The 17,459-nt window shown below is 35.5% G+C and overlaps 1 protein-coding gene across 1 annotated transcript in view; it reads left to right on the forward strand.

Annotated features, from left to right (window-relative positions):
- The first annotated feature begins 1,062 nt into the window (after positions 1-1,062).
- Positions 1,063-17,459, forward strand: part of MDFIC2 (MyoD family inhibitor domain containing 2) — a 181,473-nt gene continuing 165,076 nt past the window's right edge. Inside the window, exons 1-2 of the mRNA XM_053929787.1 lie at positions 1,063-1,197; positions 1,763-1,850. Of these exons, the coding sequence (XP_053785762.1) occupies positions 1,763-1,850 (88 nt within the window). The 5' untranslated portion in view covers positions 1,063-1,197. The remainder of the gene's footprint in view (positions 1,198-1,762; positions 1,851-17,459) is intronic.

The raw sequence follows: 17,459 nt of genomic DNA on the forward strand, positions 1-17,459 counted from the left end.
ATTAGAGAAGGTAATGATCATTTCCAGATGAGAGCAATCCAGAAGGCTTCACAGTGGGGGAAGAGATGAGATTTTGAGAAAACATTTCTGGAATGTTAATAATAGAAGCAGGTAAGTTCAAGGAAGAGCAGCATTACAATTAGGATGGAGTAAAAGGTTAGGCACCTCGGAGAAATCTTAAGACTTTTGGCCACAGTTTAAAAATCATTCAATGTCTTCCTTAGCTGTCTAAGGAATCTGAAATTTATCTTATGATAACAGGAGAAACTGAGAGTTATCTTGTATGAAAATTGGTTGATCAAGGTAGTTTTTAAAAACAATGAAACTGGGAGCAGAGTACAAAAAATCATGTTGGAAAACAAGGTGAAATGGGTGCAAGATAATCAGAGAATAGGCAGTTGTCCAGGTGAAGACATCAGAGAAAGCAAACTATTTTGGGCCAAAACATAAGATTATATTCCATGATGAAAAATATGACAACATTTAGAGGTTTTGGACTATTTATTATTGCGCATATCCATTGGGTTATGCTTTTGCTATTAACTTTCTCTTGAAAACATTATTAGCTTTGGCTGAGAATCTAATGACAAATCCTCTTTGAAATGTTATTTTAATCCTTTTTGGAACATCTGCAGACTCTTAAAAGAACTTGATCTGTTTTCTTGTTTCCTATAAAACATTAGAAAAACTTGTTTTTCAAAATGTTAGCTACAGGATGAACTTCTAAAGAATATAGCTGTAGAGGTTTCCCTTCTTTTTCTTTTAACCCAAGTAGTCTAGGAATAAATTTCAACGTATTTTTCATCATCGTTTAACACTAACCCTAAGTGATGACTGGCAGGTGTAGAAGGAAGAGGAGTGAAGAAACTCTGTCAATTTGAAAAAGGTTCATTATTTTTACCCAATTTTGTGGAGTGTCATTTTAGATAAGTGCTAGCCTGGAGAAGGTTTTCATTGTTTTGAACCACAGGCTTTATATTACCTTAAAAAAAAAAAAAAAACCTCTCAGCCACAAGTTGGATGCTTTTGGCAGCATTACAGATGTAGCACCACCCAGGCAGGGAGTGCGTTTGCTTCTTTGCTTATTTCTGGCAGGGAGAGGAATGCTGGACATTGAGAGGCTACTAGGAAGGCTACCCAGCACATCACACACTGCTCACCAGTCCCATCTGGGCCTTCTCCTATTGGAACACACAGGTAAGTACAATGAGGTGCTGGTTCAAGTGCAGCACCCTAGCTCATTAGGGAGGCAATGAAAGTCAAGTGCAGTGAGTAAAGGAGCTTAATAGATTTCCTCAACTTCAGGGAGCTCAACCAGGCCTGTCTCAGACCATAAGGTTCTCATTCAACACAATAAACTGCTGAAAAGGTCCTTTTATGTTTTATTATTATTTATATCTTTGTATATCAGTTTGCAATATGCTTTTCTATAGACTATTTAAAAATATTAAAACAGCAACTGAATGCTTTTTACAAATCTGTGACTAGTTGTTGATCTGTTATTCTTTCATATTCATAAATTATAAAATCTTATAGCAATCTTTACTGCTGGAAAATGAAATATTGTATAAAGTTTAGTTTTCAATGTTAATGTTTTAAAATACTACAAATGGATAAAATGTATGACAACATCAGACAGTGAACTGCAGAACTATAGAGAAAACATTTTCCTATAATATGGCAGTAGTCTCTAAATATAAAGCTCAATGTTATAAATTTGGGTTAATGAATTTTTTATATCACAAATTTTGTTTCCACTTAGATGTCAGAAACTGAGCTGGAAAAGATAAAAGTAAGAACAGCTGAACATTTTGAAAATGATAAAAATAACATTTCTTGGTTGAAAGAAGGTAAGTCCTCTTGCTTTTGACTTTCTATCAGTGTGAAAATAGTGATTTTGTTTATAAGCAAGAGATAGTGCGGGAGGTGGAAAAATGCCCTGGCAATTAAAATTATATTAGTACTTCTGATTTTTTCCTTGGCCTAAGTGATAGTTTGAGGATGTGCAGTATTAAAATGCTTTTTGTATTCCCTACATTGCAGTAAATACAGATTATTTTGCTGGTGAGAGAATATACATTTTCAACTCAGATATACATTATCTGTGTGGTTCTTGTTGTGCTGTAGAATTCTCTTTAGTCAAGGAGACTAAATAATTTGAGGACAAGTATTTTTTAAATAATAATCACAGAAAGGAAGGCATGGTGTAGGAAGTAATGCCTACAAATAGAATCACCATTCACTGCAATTAGAGAAGCCACCTTCCCGGGGGAGGATGCTGTCAACCACAGGCAGAGCGTGCATGAGATGGTTGCTTGAAATACACACACAAATCAATATGTCCTCCTATGATGAGTACAAATTTGTGCACTTTTGAAAATATGTATAAGCTCATGATTATTTACTAGAAGGTTTGGTTTTATAATCTTTTAATTTTATAAACATCTTAATGTTTCTTAAACAGACTTGATATTTTATCAAAATAGGTATGTCTTTTATACTATTTTATAAATTTATTCAATGGGAAAGAAACAGCTCTTAAGTAGTTGCCATTTCTCAAAATTGTTTTATAAATTTGTGGGAGACTTTAATATATATGTCAAGTAAGTTCTATAACACAAAAACAATAATAATAATTTAGCATCAACCACATTGACAATGTGCATTGATGATTATGCTGAATCATCATTAACAATCTTATGCAGTACTAATTATTTCTAATTTTCAGACGAGAAAGCAGAGTCACAAATGGTTTAAGTAAATGACCTAAAATTATAATATTAGGAGGTGTGACAGAGCTGCAATTTGATCCTGGAGTGCATGACTCCATGGCACATGAATTTGACCACCACCTTATACAATGTTTCAAAGAAAAGATGTTTACAGTACTTGTCAGGGCATGACCTGTGCTCAGAAGTTTTTCAAGTGTTTAAATCAGCACCTCCACTTTCATACATACCTTCACATCCACTTTCCTCCTTAATCCTGTCCTGTCCACACCTTCATTACAATATTCCCTCTACCCCATTCTTCAGTAATCAATATTAATAGTTGGAGTTTATCTCTACTAGAGATTCTATTTGAGGATAAAATTTAGTGTAGACCTAAAGTATTCTCAGAATCATTTTTTTTTTCTCAGAAAGCCACAGGGAAAGAATTCCCTAACTTCTTTAAAAAAATAATTTAAAAAACACTGTGGAAGTAAAAATTACACTTGGGTCAAAGATTTCTCCCTGTATTTCTTGTGAACCCAAATCCATGAAGACAAATGTGTTCTTCACTACTAGTTATAGAGAAGTTTATATTATTTATTTTTGCTATAATTACTCCATTCTTATATAGAAACAATGGTGAAATTGATACACCAGTCAATTGTTTACTGAAGTATTTTCTTTTTCAAAAATTTGTGTCCATTAAGTAAAGTTTGGGCATTAAATTCTTGTAATCTATAAAATCTAATTTCCCAAGTGACATGCATTATCCCATTTAGACACTTTGTTTAAGCTACACTTAAATGATGTTTACAATATTTCATAAAAGGAAACTGAGCCAGATTCTAGATGGCAACATCCTAATGGGGAATTATCAGAAATAGCTAGTTTTCAACATAAATCTCTAAATCTCTTTTTTAATGTTAAGAAAAGTACATGTGCTGGTTTATTTTATTTTTTAAAAGGCAAACTGGTGCATCGGAAAGAGTAGACCATGTGAAGTTAGGCAGGTATGGTTTGTAAATCTCAGCTCAGCTGTTTACTGGCTGTGTTGTGACTATGGCATGTTACTTAACCTCCCGGAGCCCCAGATTCTTGGATGGGGATGATAACACCAGCTTTGTGTGATTATGGAGATGAAATTTCATTATTTCTGTGTTTTTTATCTCTCTTTAAAACATGATTCAAAATAATAGTTACATTTTTTGAGATCCTTGTTCACATTTTGAACAGTTATTAATACTAACAGACTATATTTTATATTATTTCATATCAATTTCATATTATTTGGTAACTACAACTTGATGTGCAGTAGAATTGTCCCTATTTTGCAGATTAAAGGATTGAGGTTCAGATACACTTTGGATCTTGCTTAAATTTGCAGAACTGTTAAGTGGCAAATTTAATCTTGAAACCAGTTCTTCCAGTTCCAACTTCTATTCTTTCCTTTAAACAACATCATTACAGCGACTTCTCCAATGGTTATTAATCAGTATTTTAAATGTATCAACTCTTCCTATTAAAATGAAATTATTTTTTTCTTTTTTTATGGTTGTTCAAGAACACTTGTCTCCATTTTCACCCCACCATTCCCACCCACCTCAACCATCCCAACTTTTCACCCTCGATCCTAACCCCCTTTGGCTTGCCCATTTGTCTTTCTTACTTCTTCCTTAAGAGCCCTTCCCCCTTTATCCATTATCTCCTCCCACCTCCCCTGTGGTTACTGTCAGTTAGTTCTTAATTTCAATGTCTCTGGTTATATTTTGCATGCTTGTTTGTTTTGTTGATTAGGTACCACTTGTAGGTGAGATCATATGGTATTTGCCATTCACCACCTAGCTTATTTCACTTAGCATAATGCTCTCCAGTTCCATCCATGCTGTCGTGAAGGGTAAGAGCTCCTTCTTTCCCTCTGCTGTGTAGTATTCCATTGTATAAATGTACCACAGTTTTTCGATCCACTCATTTACTGATGAGCATCTGGGTTGCTTCCAGCACTTGGCTATTGTAAATTGTGCTGCTATGAATATTGGGGTGCATAGGTTCTTTTGAATTGGCATTTCAGGGTTCTTAGGGTGTAATCCCAGGAGCGGATTTGCTGGGTCAAAAGGCAGTTCCATCTTTAGTTTTCTGAGGAAATTCCATACTGTTTTCCACAGTGGCTGCACCAGTCTGAATTCCCATCAACAGTGCACTAGTGTTCCCTTTTCTCCACAACCTCACCAGAACTTGTTGTTTGTTGATTTGGTTATGATGGCCATTGAGACCATTGTGAAGTGATATCTCATTGTGGGTGTAATTTGCATCTGTCTGATGGCTAGTGATGCTGAGCATCCGTTCATATGTCTCTGGACCGTCTGTATGTCCTCCTTACATAAGTGTCTGTTCATGTTCTTTGCCCATTTTTAAATTGTATTGTTTGTCTTCCTGGAGTGGAGTTGTGTGAGTTCTTTATATATTGGAGATCAAAGCCTTGTCCAAGGTATCACTTGCAAATATATATTTCCCATACAGTTGGTTCCCTTTTCATTTTGCTGATGTTTTCTCTAGTTTGCAGAAGCTTTATATTTTGAAGTGATATTTGTATATTCTTTCCTTTATGTCCCTTGGTCTAGTAGATATATTGGTGAAAATATTGCTGTGTGGAATATCTGAGATTTTCTTGTCTATATTCTCCTGTAGAGCTTTGATGGAGTTGTGACTTATACTTAAGTCTTTTATCCATCTTGAGTTTATTTTTGTGTATGGTGTAACTTGGTGGTAAGGTTTCATAGCTGCCTAGATGTCCCAACAGCATATGTTGAAGAGGCTATTTTTACTCTACCTTATGCTCCTGTCCACTTTGTTGAATATTAATTGACCATAGAGACTTCAGTTTATTTCTGGGCTCTCTATTCTGTTCCATTGACCTATGTATCTGTTCTTATGACAACACCATACTGTTTTGATTACTGTAGCTTTGTAATATAGTTTGATATCAGACATTGTGATCCCTCCTACATTGTTCTTCTTTCTCAAAATGTTTGTGGCTATTCAGAGTCATTTATGTTTCATATATATATTTTAAATGTTTGTTTTATATCTGTGAAATATATCATTGGTATTTTAATAGGGATTGTGTTGAATCTATAAATTGCTTTGGGTAGTATATACATTTTGATGATGTCAGTTTCTGATCCATGAACACGGTACATGCTTCCATTTATTTGAATCTTCCTTAATTTCTTTATTCAGTGCTGTGTAGTTTTCTGAGTACAGATCTTTTACCCCCTTTGTTAGGTTTATTCCTAGGAACTTTATTTTTCTTGTTGCCATAGCAAGGAGGATTTTATTTCCTGATTTCTGTTTCTGATATTCCTTCAATTTCTGAATATTGACTTTGTGTCCTGCTATTTTGCCAAATTCATGTATTAGGTCGAGAAGGTTTTTGGTGGAGTCTATAGGGTTTTCTATGTACTCTATCACATCATCTGCAAATGATGACAGTTTTGTTTCCTCCTTTCCAATTTAGATGCCTTTTATTTCCTTTTCTTATCTGATTGCTGTGTCCATGACTTCCAATACTATATTGAACAGAAGTGGTGAAAGCAGACATCCTTGTCTTGTTCATGATCTTAGTGGGAAAGCTCTAAGTTTTTGGCCATTGGGTATGATGTTGGCTGTAGGTCTCTCATATATGGGCTTTATTATGTTTAGGTATGCTCCCTCTACTCCCACTTTGCTGAGTGTTTTTTTACCATAAATGGGTGCTGTACCTTATCAAATGCTTTTTCCGCATCTATTGATTTGATCATGGGATTTTTGTCTTTTCTTTTACTCATGTGATGTATTACATTTATTGATTTGTGAATATTGTACCATCCTTGCATCCAAGGGATGAATCCCACTTGATCATGGTGAATGATCTTTTTAACATATTCCTGGATGCGGTTGGCCAATATTTTGTTCAGGATTTCAGAGTCTATGTTCATCAGCAATATTGGCTTGTAGTTTTCTTTCTTTGCTGTGTCTTTATCTGGTTTAGGGATTAGGATGGTGTTTGCTTCATAAAAAGAGTTTGGGAGTCATCCTTTTTCCAGGATTTTTTGGAATACTTTGTGAAAGACAGGGGTTAGCTCTTCTTTAAATATTTTGCAAAATCCTCCTCTTAAACCATCCAGTCCAGGGCTTTTGTATGCCCAGAGTTTCTTGATTTCTGTTTCAATTTCATCAGTTGTTGTAAGTATGTTCAGGCTTTCTGTTTCTTCCTCATTCAGTTTTGGATGATTATATTTTTCTAGAAATTTGTTCATTTCACTTAAGTTTTCAAATTTCTTGGCATATAATTCTTCATAGTAACTTCTCACAATCCTTTGTATTTCTGTGGTATATGTTGTAATCTCTCCTCTTTCATTTCTGATTTTGTTATTTGGGTCGTCTCTCTTTTATCCTTAATGAGTCTGCTTGAAGGCTAGATGATTTTACCTTTTGAGTGAACCAGCTTCTGAATTTATTGATTCTTAGAATTGTTCTCTTAGTCTCTATGCCATATCATTCTGCTCTGATCTTGGTTATTTCCTTCATTCTACTCACTCTAGGCTGTCTTTGCTGCTGTTCCTCCAATCTTTGTAGATGTAGGGTTAGGATGTTTATTGGAAATGTTTCTATCTTTTTTAGGTACGCCTGTATCACTATGAACTTCCCTTTCAGGACTGCCTTTGCTGTGTCCTGTAAGTTTTGGACTGTTGTGAGTTCATTTTCATTTGTTTCCAGAAACTTTTTGATTTGTTCCTTGATCAAATTCTTAACCCATTCATTGTGTAATAGCATGCTATTCAATCTCCTTGAATTTGAGTGTTTTTTTGTTTTTTCCTTAAGGCGGTTTCTAGTTTCAGGCCCTTATGGTCTTAGAAAATGCTTGATATCCTTTCAATTTTCTTGATTTGTTCAGGCTTGTTTTGTAAACTGTCATGTGGTCTATATTTGAAAATATTCCCTATGCATTTGAAAGAATGTGTACTTTGCTTCTTTGGGATGAAAGGTTCTACATATATCAGTTAAGTCCATTTTATTGAGGACATTGTTCAAGGCTGCAATATGCTTGTTCATGTTTTGTTTGGAAGGACTATCCATTTTTGACCATGGGGTGTTAAAATCCCCTAGTATGTTTCTTGCTGTATATATTTTTTCTTGAAGTCCTCCAAGATTTTCCTTATATATTTGGTTGCTCCTATATTGGGTGCATATGTGTTTAGAATGTTTATGTCTTCTTGATGGATTATTCCCTTGAGTATTATGAAGTGCCCTCCTGGGTTTCTTTTTATGGCCCTTGTTTTTCAATTTCTTTTGTCTGATATGAGTAGTGCTACCCTGGCTTTTTTTTTGTTGCCCATTTGCTTGGAATATTTTTTCCAAACTTTAATTTTCAGTATGTGTAGGTCTTTTGTTCTGAGGTGTTTCTTGTAGGCAGCATATGTGTGGGTCATGATTTATTATTTATTTATTTATTTATTTATTTATTTATTTATGTATTTATTATTTTAGACAGTGAGGAAGGGAGGGAGAAAGGGAAGGAAAAAAGCATCAATGTGTGATTGTCTCTTGTGCACCCCCTACAGGGGACTTGGCCCACAACAACCCAGGCATGTGCCCTGACTAGAAATTGAACCAGGGACCTTTTGGTTTGCTGGTCAGCACTTAATCCTCTGAGCCACATGAGCCAAGGCAGGTCATATTTTCTTTTCCATTCAGCTGCTGTATGTCTTTTGATTGAGACTTTAATCCATTTACATTTATGATTATTTTGATAGGTACCTATTCATTGCCATTTTACTTACTTTGTACCTGTGTTCCTCATTCTCTCACTCTTTTTTACCTTTTCTGAAAGCAGCCCCTATATTATCTCTTGCAGTGGTGGTTTGGTGGATGTGTATTCTTTGAGCCTTCTTTTGTCTGGGAAAGTCCTTACTTTGCCTTCCATTTTAATTGAGATTCTTGCTGGATAGAGTAGTCTCAGTTGCAGGCCTTTGCTTTTCATTACTAGTAACATTTCTGCCCATTCCCTTCTGGCTTGTAGCATTTTTATTGAGAAGTCAGCTGCTAGTCTTTTCAGAGCTCCCTTGCATGTTACTTCCTTGTTCTCCCTTGCTGCCTTTGAGATTCTATCTTTGCCTTGGAATTCTGCCATTTTAATTATGATGTGTCTTGGAGTGGGCCTCTTTTGGTTCCTCTTGATTGGGACTCTCTATGTTTCCTGGTTTTGTGTGACTTTTTGTCTCAACAAATTAGAGAAGTTTTCCATCATTACTTTTTCAAACAGATTTTCCAACCCTTGCTATTCTTCTTCTCTTTCTGATATCCCTATTACATGGATATCATTATGTTTCATGTTGTCCCACAGTTTCCTTAACACCTCTTCATTCTTCTGAGTCTTCTTTTCTTGCTCTTTCTGGGAGTTTTTTTCTACCTTGTCCTCCAGCTCACTGATTTGATAGTCTGCTTCATTAGCCTGATTTTCATCCCTTCTGCTTTGTTCTTCAATTCAGAAATTATATTCTTTATTTCCTCTTGGATCTTTTTGATAGTTTCTATGTCCTTTTTCATGGTGGTGTAATTTGCAGTAAGCCCCATGTAGCTTCCCTGTAGTTTTTGGTAATTTTCAGTGAGGTCTCTGAGCTTCCTTATAACCATTGTTTTGAACTGAATATCTGATAGTAGACTTGCCTCTCTTTCATTTAGCATTCTTTATGAGGGTTCCTCTTTTTCTTTTGTTTGGGGTTTGTTTCTTTGTCTTTCCATTGTTTGTGAGACTCTTCTTGTTTGCTTAACTTGATCTGTTTTGACTTCCTGAGTTTGTGGTGTGAACTTCTATGTTAGGAGCCCTTGAGATTCAGTGGTGCAGTCTCCTTGATCTCCAGGACTTGATGCTCTTGGAATGGCCTTTATGCCATTTATGTTGTCTCTCTGGATGTATTTGTGTTTTGATTGTTGTACAGTCATTCTTTGGTGAATCTTTCCCTCCAGCTGGTTAACTATCACTCTGCCCACCACGTCTTGTGTGCTGTTGTTCAGGTGCTGCCAGAACAAAACTACAAAGCCCACAGAAGAAACCAAAATCCACAAAAATATCCCCCTCTCCCCCATAATCCTACTATAAACAGCAAATGAACCAGTATTAATAAGGGTGCAAAGAGATTAAGACTATTATAAGAAAAGAGAGAAATAAACCGTAGTATAAATTCTAGTGATTTAATATGCACAAACTTGTTGGGTAAGAAATGAATGTTAGAAAGCTATGGAGGACAGAAACGATCACTAATCATAGAGAAGACCACAGTGGATATCACCTATGTAGTCTCTAGAATTTACCAGTTTTTTTCTTTCTGAATCCTTCTTTGGTGATGTCAGATGTTGACCCCATCTGACCTGAGGCAGTGTGCTCTGAGAGTGCCAGAGATCTGCTGTCTATAGTTTCCTTCAGTTGTTAATCTAGTCACTCTGCACTCAACAGTGAGATTTAAGCCCCATAGGGTGGGCAAAGGTTGGGGGCGGGGCTGTCGTTTCTTACTAGGCTGCTGCTGCTTGGAGGGGAGTGGTCTGTAAGATCAGGATGGCTGCTGCAGTAGGGGTGATGATGACTCAGCACCAGGATTCTTGTAGCTGTTCTCTCAGCTCTCTCCCCAAAGTTTCCGTCCCCAGTCTCTCCTCAGGCATCTCTAGCCCACTCTGACCCTACATTTGCTGGAGCCCCAGGTAAGTGGCTACAAATGAAAATGTGTACATGGCCCTTTAAATGGCTCTTTGCTTATTCAGCCCACCATCTCTGGCAGACAGCCACCCTGCTGCTTTTTGCCGCCAGTTATTTTCTGTGTATTTTGGGGGCTCCAGTGCTATAGGCTGGAGATCCCAGCTTAGGGTTTAGACCCCATTCTTTTCAGGGGAATCCAACCAGCTGCTTAATTACCCCTCCAGTGCTGCTGCCTGTGGGTGACCAGACAGCCCTCTGGAGTCTCCACTGCACCCTTTACCAAACAGTTTGTGCGGAAGCTGATTCTTCTTGTCTATCCGAGGTTAAAGCCTTCTCTCTCACTATTGTTCATTTGTTTGTTCTGGGTGATTTCTCCACAATTTAGTTGTGATTCCAGATTAGTCCTGGGAGGAGGTTAGTGTGGCTTTTATTCACTCCTCTACCATCTTGCCTCCCATATAAATTGAAATTAATGGTTTAAATTTCTTCAAATTTTTTTTCTTAAATGACAAAAGTAATTGCTATTTTTATCACAATGCATCTTGCCTTCTTCTGCAATTCTAGCTAAATAGTCCCTATTGTTAAAACATAAGGAATCATAGCAATGCTTTAGTTATTAAGGTTGAAGCAAAACCACTGACTGGGTAATCTAAATAAAACACTGAACACAGTGCCTGACCCCACAGTGAGAATATGACCAATGAGTTATGACCATCATTGTCAACCTGAATACTGATGTTCTTCAAACATTCAGCCAATTTACCCAATGCATTTAAATATTTATTAACCATGGTGTGGTGTTACTGGAGATAAGGCACAAGAAGTGCAGAAAACAATAAAAAAAATAAAAGCAACACAGTTCAGCACTCTAGAAATTTACTACCTTATTGGTTTGCTTTTGCCTGAAAGATGAGGGTTTAATTACTGTCCACTTTCTGTCCAATGGATCATGGGCTTGATTGCCTCAGCAATGGTGTCAAAGAGCTGGGTAAAGCCACACCCAGAGCTATTATCAACAATTAGGGTATATAGTGTTTGAGAGACACCCTGCAGATTTGAAATGCACTCATTGGAAACTTAATTGAATCTTATTTTACAAACCATCAGGCAAGATGATATCACTGTTTTTCATGATGCCTTTAAATTCTAGCCTGGTTAGATGTATCACATTCTTAGGTCTCAACTTAAGGAACTCAAAAGGATATAGGTAGAGCCCAGGAATAAATTCTTAAGAACAAGGTAAGTAATTCTGAAGTAAGAAGTAAGTTGTCCAGGGATCATACTTAGAGAAATCATGTTTTAAGACAATCAGGGAAACAAAATATAACTTTGAAATATGTACCAGGCAACTGATGAGTTGTATAATGCAATTGTGGACCAAAGTGGTCTAGAAAAGCCAGTTTTGAAGATGGTCACCATCTGTTTGAACAGGTGAGGAGGAGGAGAAAATGCTGGGAGTAAAGTCATTAGAGACAGAAAGATACCTGCTTTGGTGCTATGAACATGGGCATAGTGGCTAGTTATTTGTGTATAGATTAACACAGTAAGAGGGACAAACAGACTGAGATCCCATTATAGGTTAAGTAATTGGACACAGGTTCTGGATTGTCACTACAGGACTGAGGGCAGAGACTAATATATTAAACCATGATTAGGACATATACATTTATAACTAGTTTGCAGAGTGACATGGGGCAGGCAGAGGAAAGGTGGGCAGGAGTGGTGTGATAGTTAAGGCAAAGACACATTCAGTGGTGCTGAAGTAAGAAAAAAATGACCTGGGTAAAAATCATAACAAGGAATGGAGGAAAATAGGCCCAAGTGTGAAAAAACTTTATGGAGGAAAAACTGATATAACAGAGAAATTGGAGGGAAATTACAGGTGGAATAAGATGGCATGTAATACCCCATTAGCCAGGGAACATTCTGGGTAAGCATTTTAGTGCTTAAGGCTTACACCATTTGATACGGAAGAGAAACATCAGAGCCAGAGGATGGGAGCCTTTAAATTGTTGCCATTTGCAGTTTAAAATTGTAGTATCACTAGTGTTTGAACTGCACACAATTTCTTACAGTGCCTTCTAATTTTTCAGGAGAAGCTGCAAATCTGAATTTCCACATGATATCTCCTAATTTCTAAAGGTTAAGTAATAATAACAATAGTAAAGCACAATACAGAACAAATAAAACCAGGTTCTATGACTATTTCAGTCCATAGGCTACCAGTTTGTAACTTCTGTTCTAAAAGCCTGTATACCTAAACAAACCCATTACAATTCCCCCAAACCAGTTTTCCATAAAAATTGCTCCATTGGCATGCACATATGCACACACAAACATATATACACATATATGCACATGTTTATATGTATAGGCAAAGTCAATTCAATTGTCTAATTTTTTAAAATGTGAAGTTAAGACCACTGAAATTAAACCATTTGTGCTATAAATACCTATAGTTGTATTAATGAGGCATTCTCTTATGGTTATAATACACAGAGGGTAAAGCAAAATAACCCTACGTTACAAGTGTGCTGTCAATGTTTTTTAATCGTCTTATCAGGTGTTGACTCTGTTCAGTAACTACTGAATTGGATGGGCCTTAATGGGAAAATTCATACTTAGGGAAGAGATGTATTTTTTCTTTTTTTTTAAAAAAAAGGAGAATGGGACAATGAACAAGTGTTCTCTCACCTTCCAAAAACACCAGAAAGAAAAAAGCTTGGATGTTGAGAATTGTGCAGTCATTTTTCACTAAGTATAAGCAGTCATATGGTGAATACAGTATTTGATGATTTCAAAACTGTTATTTAAATACATTTTGGAGGAAACTCCCCTAAATTTATTTAGTATTAATATAGAGAAGTTGGGTCACCAATGCTTCTTGAATACTAGTTTAATATTTAATCAGAATTAATAAATATGAGGAATTGATTTTTCATGGTACTGGAAAACAGCCTAGAGGTCCCAAATGTCATGTTACAAAAATTTTCTTCTTAATAAAATACAAAATTTCCAATCCATAATACAAGAATCTCATCTCATTCTTGATCATTGTTTGTTTGCAAGTGAGATAGAGAAAGTGAGAATCTTCTATTGACATTCATAAATTCACTGGATTTTTAATTCTAAGTAAACAAAATTTCCTTCATTTACTCAAACATAATTTCAGATTATAAGCATTAAAAGAATTTTGAAATATGTATTTTATTCAACTTAGCAACCATCTGATGAGACTCCCCTTGAACTCATAAACAACATGTTAGACTAAGAAACAAAGATGTCAGCCAATGAAAATGCCAGTTTATGCCCTCAATGAACTCATGTGTTTAAGTGCTTTGTTTATTGTAATGACTAAATATTAATTCATGCTAATTCTTTCACTCAGATAATTCTCATTTTTAGAAGGGCTCCTTTTTCTGACTAGTTTAAAAATTAAGCCACAATAGTGCTTATTTTAAATAGTTAATTTTCACAAATAGCATGTATTGAGATGCCTGTTATTGTGTATACACAGGAAACAGGATAATTAGCTCTTATTTCATTAGTCTTCCTCAACTTGTGAAAATGTGTTACCTAATAACCAAAATAAAGGTGAGGAAAAAACAACAGCCAAATAGAATGTTGTTTTGTGTTTAAACATAGTTGAAAAGAGAAATTAGATAGGAGAACATGCCTTTGCAAATCATATAAGTAAGTAAGACAAATAGAAAAACAAGATACTTTTACAGGAGTAGTTGTCTGGAAGCTTTGAAATAAGATGATGTGATAGAGATTTACGTTGAGACTTAAATAATGAGAAGAAGCCAGCTGTGTAAAAATCTCAGAGGAGCATTCCAACATGGAGAAGAGCTTCTACAAGGATAGTGCGGCTCAGAATTCAGAATGGCTGAATGGGAAAGAAGGAAAGGAGAGAGGCACTGCATGATGGTGATGCTGACTGGAGAATGAGAAAAACATACTGGAGATGAGACAATCAGATCTGTGTGAGTCAGGTTAAGTGTGAAATGTCTATGAGGCATCCCAAGTGAACATTATCAACTAAGCAATAGGAACATACGAGATTAGTTGTTGACAGGGAATATATGCTTGAGATTTTGCTTAGTCCTGAAGATTGAGAGGGCCTTTGTTGATTGAGAGACTAAAGGCAATGACATAAATTTCAAATGGAAGGAATGAGGCAAGAAACAACATGTCATATTTCAAAAAGTGAGTGAAAACAAGAGTGGCTGAAACATCTTGACCCAAATGAAGGTTGGCATTTGAAGATGTGGGGAATTTGCCCTGGAATAGATCCAAGAACCTTTCATAGACCTAGATCAGCACTTTGGATTCTAATAAACTCTTTAGCCTGGAAATGCCTACTAAAGCTATATACATTGTAGTAAAATATATTCCACTACATTTTATTCTCAAAAGAACATAAGGTTAAGGACTATCAAAGGATAACATTACTATCAAAATTTAAGTATTATAAAATAAAGCTTCAATAGTTTGTATTAGGTTCTGAGGAACAGAATCAATAGATGGATAGATAGGTAGAATAGATGATAGATAGATAGATGATAGATAGATAGATAGATAGATAGATAGATAGATAGATAGTTTTATTTATGAGTGACTGGCTCAGATATTTATGGAGGCTGCAAAGTCCCACAATAAGCTGTGTGTAAGCTGGAGGCTAAAGAAAGCCAGTGGTCTAATTCCAGTTCAAGCTCCAAGTTCTGAGAGCCAATGGCATAAATCTAACTTTAAGTAAGATATTCGAATAAGCAAGAGTGCTAACGTCTAAGTGCAGGAAAATGTGGGTGTCTTAGCTCAAATTAAGGGAGCAAATTTGTCCTTCCTCCAATCTTTTGTTCTATTTAGTCCCTAGCAGATTGGATGGTGCCCATTCACATTGGTGGAAGTGATTTTTTTTTAAATCAGACTATAAATTCAAATGTTAATCTATTCCTGAAAGTCAAGAAGAAAAATCCAGGTACAGAAGGGACAGAAACTAATCTAGCTCTGGAGTTTGAAATAGTAAAACAGCAAATATATTCAGGTCACCAATCCTACAACAAATGAGCTCCACATATTTTTTCTGTCCTCTCATCCACTATAGTCAAGACTGCAAACCTCAAAGAAGAAAGCTTAATAGACAGGGCAGGGAACCCTAAGTGATAGTACCACAAGGCTTCATAAAGAAGGGGAGATGCTTCTTTAGAGGGAATTCAAGGTTCTAACACCAGAATGCAGAGAGAACAGCTGCTGTGCAGACCCCAAATAATGTGTACTCCAAAAGCCAATACCCATGACCCAGCGTTCAGTGCTTTTCCCTGTAAGGGATATTATCTTAAGAATGTGACATGTGTTGTTGATGGAGTGCCAAACATTTCTGGAAGGAGAGTACTTAGTTTAAATGTATTGCCCTTTTATTGAAGTTCAAATGTCAGAATCATTATGATTCTCTGATAACCTTATTTTATATTTAGAAAGTTCAGTAAAATATAAGACTTTCTGTGTTCTAGTAGGTCAACAAATTAAATTTCAGTGGCATAGCCTACAGCTGACAGTTGAAATTTCTTTCCAAGTAAGCCTATAAAATAGTAAGTTCATTTCTTATAAATTGATGTTGGTCCCAATGGAATAGAAGCCCTAGAAGATGCCATGTCAGCCTGACACTATGACCAGATGAATTAATCAGTACAAAGTCCCTACAAGTTGTTAAACAGCAGATTTAAATACTCTTTTTCAATGATGATAGGGCAGTACATCAAATTGAGAATGATCTTAGCTCACCATTATTAATTGCAATTTTATGAACTCAGAGTGAAGCAATCTGTAAAGACTGAGAACCAGTCTTTCCTGTTTCAACAAGAAGAGAACTGGAAACTTTAAGACATTTCCTCTTTTTAATTGAGTTTTTCAGTAGACACACTCATTTTCATGTATGTCACAATAATTGTTCATGTGATACACTTAACCAACATTAGTATAAAGAACAATCTTATAGTGAGAGAAAAAAAGTCCTTTATGTTCTGTGCCTCAGGAATAAGGACATTCCATTTCTTGTAAATTCTACAGAGATACTTTATTTTTATATGATTATGGCCCATTTCTTTCAGCTTAGGAACAGCATTTAGAGGGAATATACTCTCTAATAAAATGCATCTATACTAGGCGTTCACCAGACCATTAGTTAAAAAAAGGAATGTGAACAGAGCAAATGAAGACATCACTCTGCAGGCATAAATCATTTCAACCATTTTAGCCATTATTTAAACCTGTGGAAAAGTAAGTGTGCAACAAAGACAAAAAGCAAGGGCAATGACAGTAGTTTTGACAGAATATAACTTCAAGAAAAAAATAGATAGGACAACTTACAGAGGAGGTATAGTATTAAATAAGACATCAGGAAAATCTTTTTCTTGAGGTGGATTTCCATACCAACCTAGATTCTAAAAGAAATAGCTATGCTACTGAAGGTAAGGAAGATGCTTCAATAATCTCAAACAACAAAAAATAGGAGAGGAAAATTTTCATTTTTGCTATTCTTTCACATACTAATTTTATTTTATGTTTTATATTTAGAATGTTCAGCCTTATAGATAGAAAGTCAAATTTCTACTAGAATTACCAAAAGATATATGTGAATACTAAAACATCTTAAATATAGTTTTCATAAAAGTATAAAAAGTTTATGTAAATATATAAATATACTCTTCAGGAGAATAAAAGTACATAAAAAGTTATATTCAGACCATGATTAATAAAAAAGAAAATATTCTACTCTATACATCTTAAAATTAATTTCTTAGACTAATATATAAAAATTCAGTTTGATATGGCAAACCATTCATAACACAGAAAGCATTTGTTTTATAAAATAATATAAAATCAAGTAAACAATCAACAAATGTTTGGATTTCTCATAAGGCACAGACTTACACAAATAATATAACATGACTCCTATGTCCAAGGAGCTTATAATTCAGTTGGGGAAACAAAGTAACAGCAACACATCCTGTTTGCCA

Source organism: Desmodus rotundus, chromosome 8, assembly GCF_022682495.2.
Source record: "Desmodus rotundus isolate HL8 chromosome 8, HLdesRot8A.1, whole genome shotgun sequence".
Lineage (NCBI taxonomy): Eukaryota > Metazoa > Chordata > Mammalia > Chiroptera > Phyllostomidae > Desmodus > Desmodus rotundus.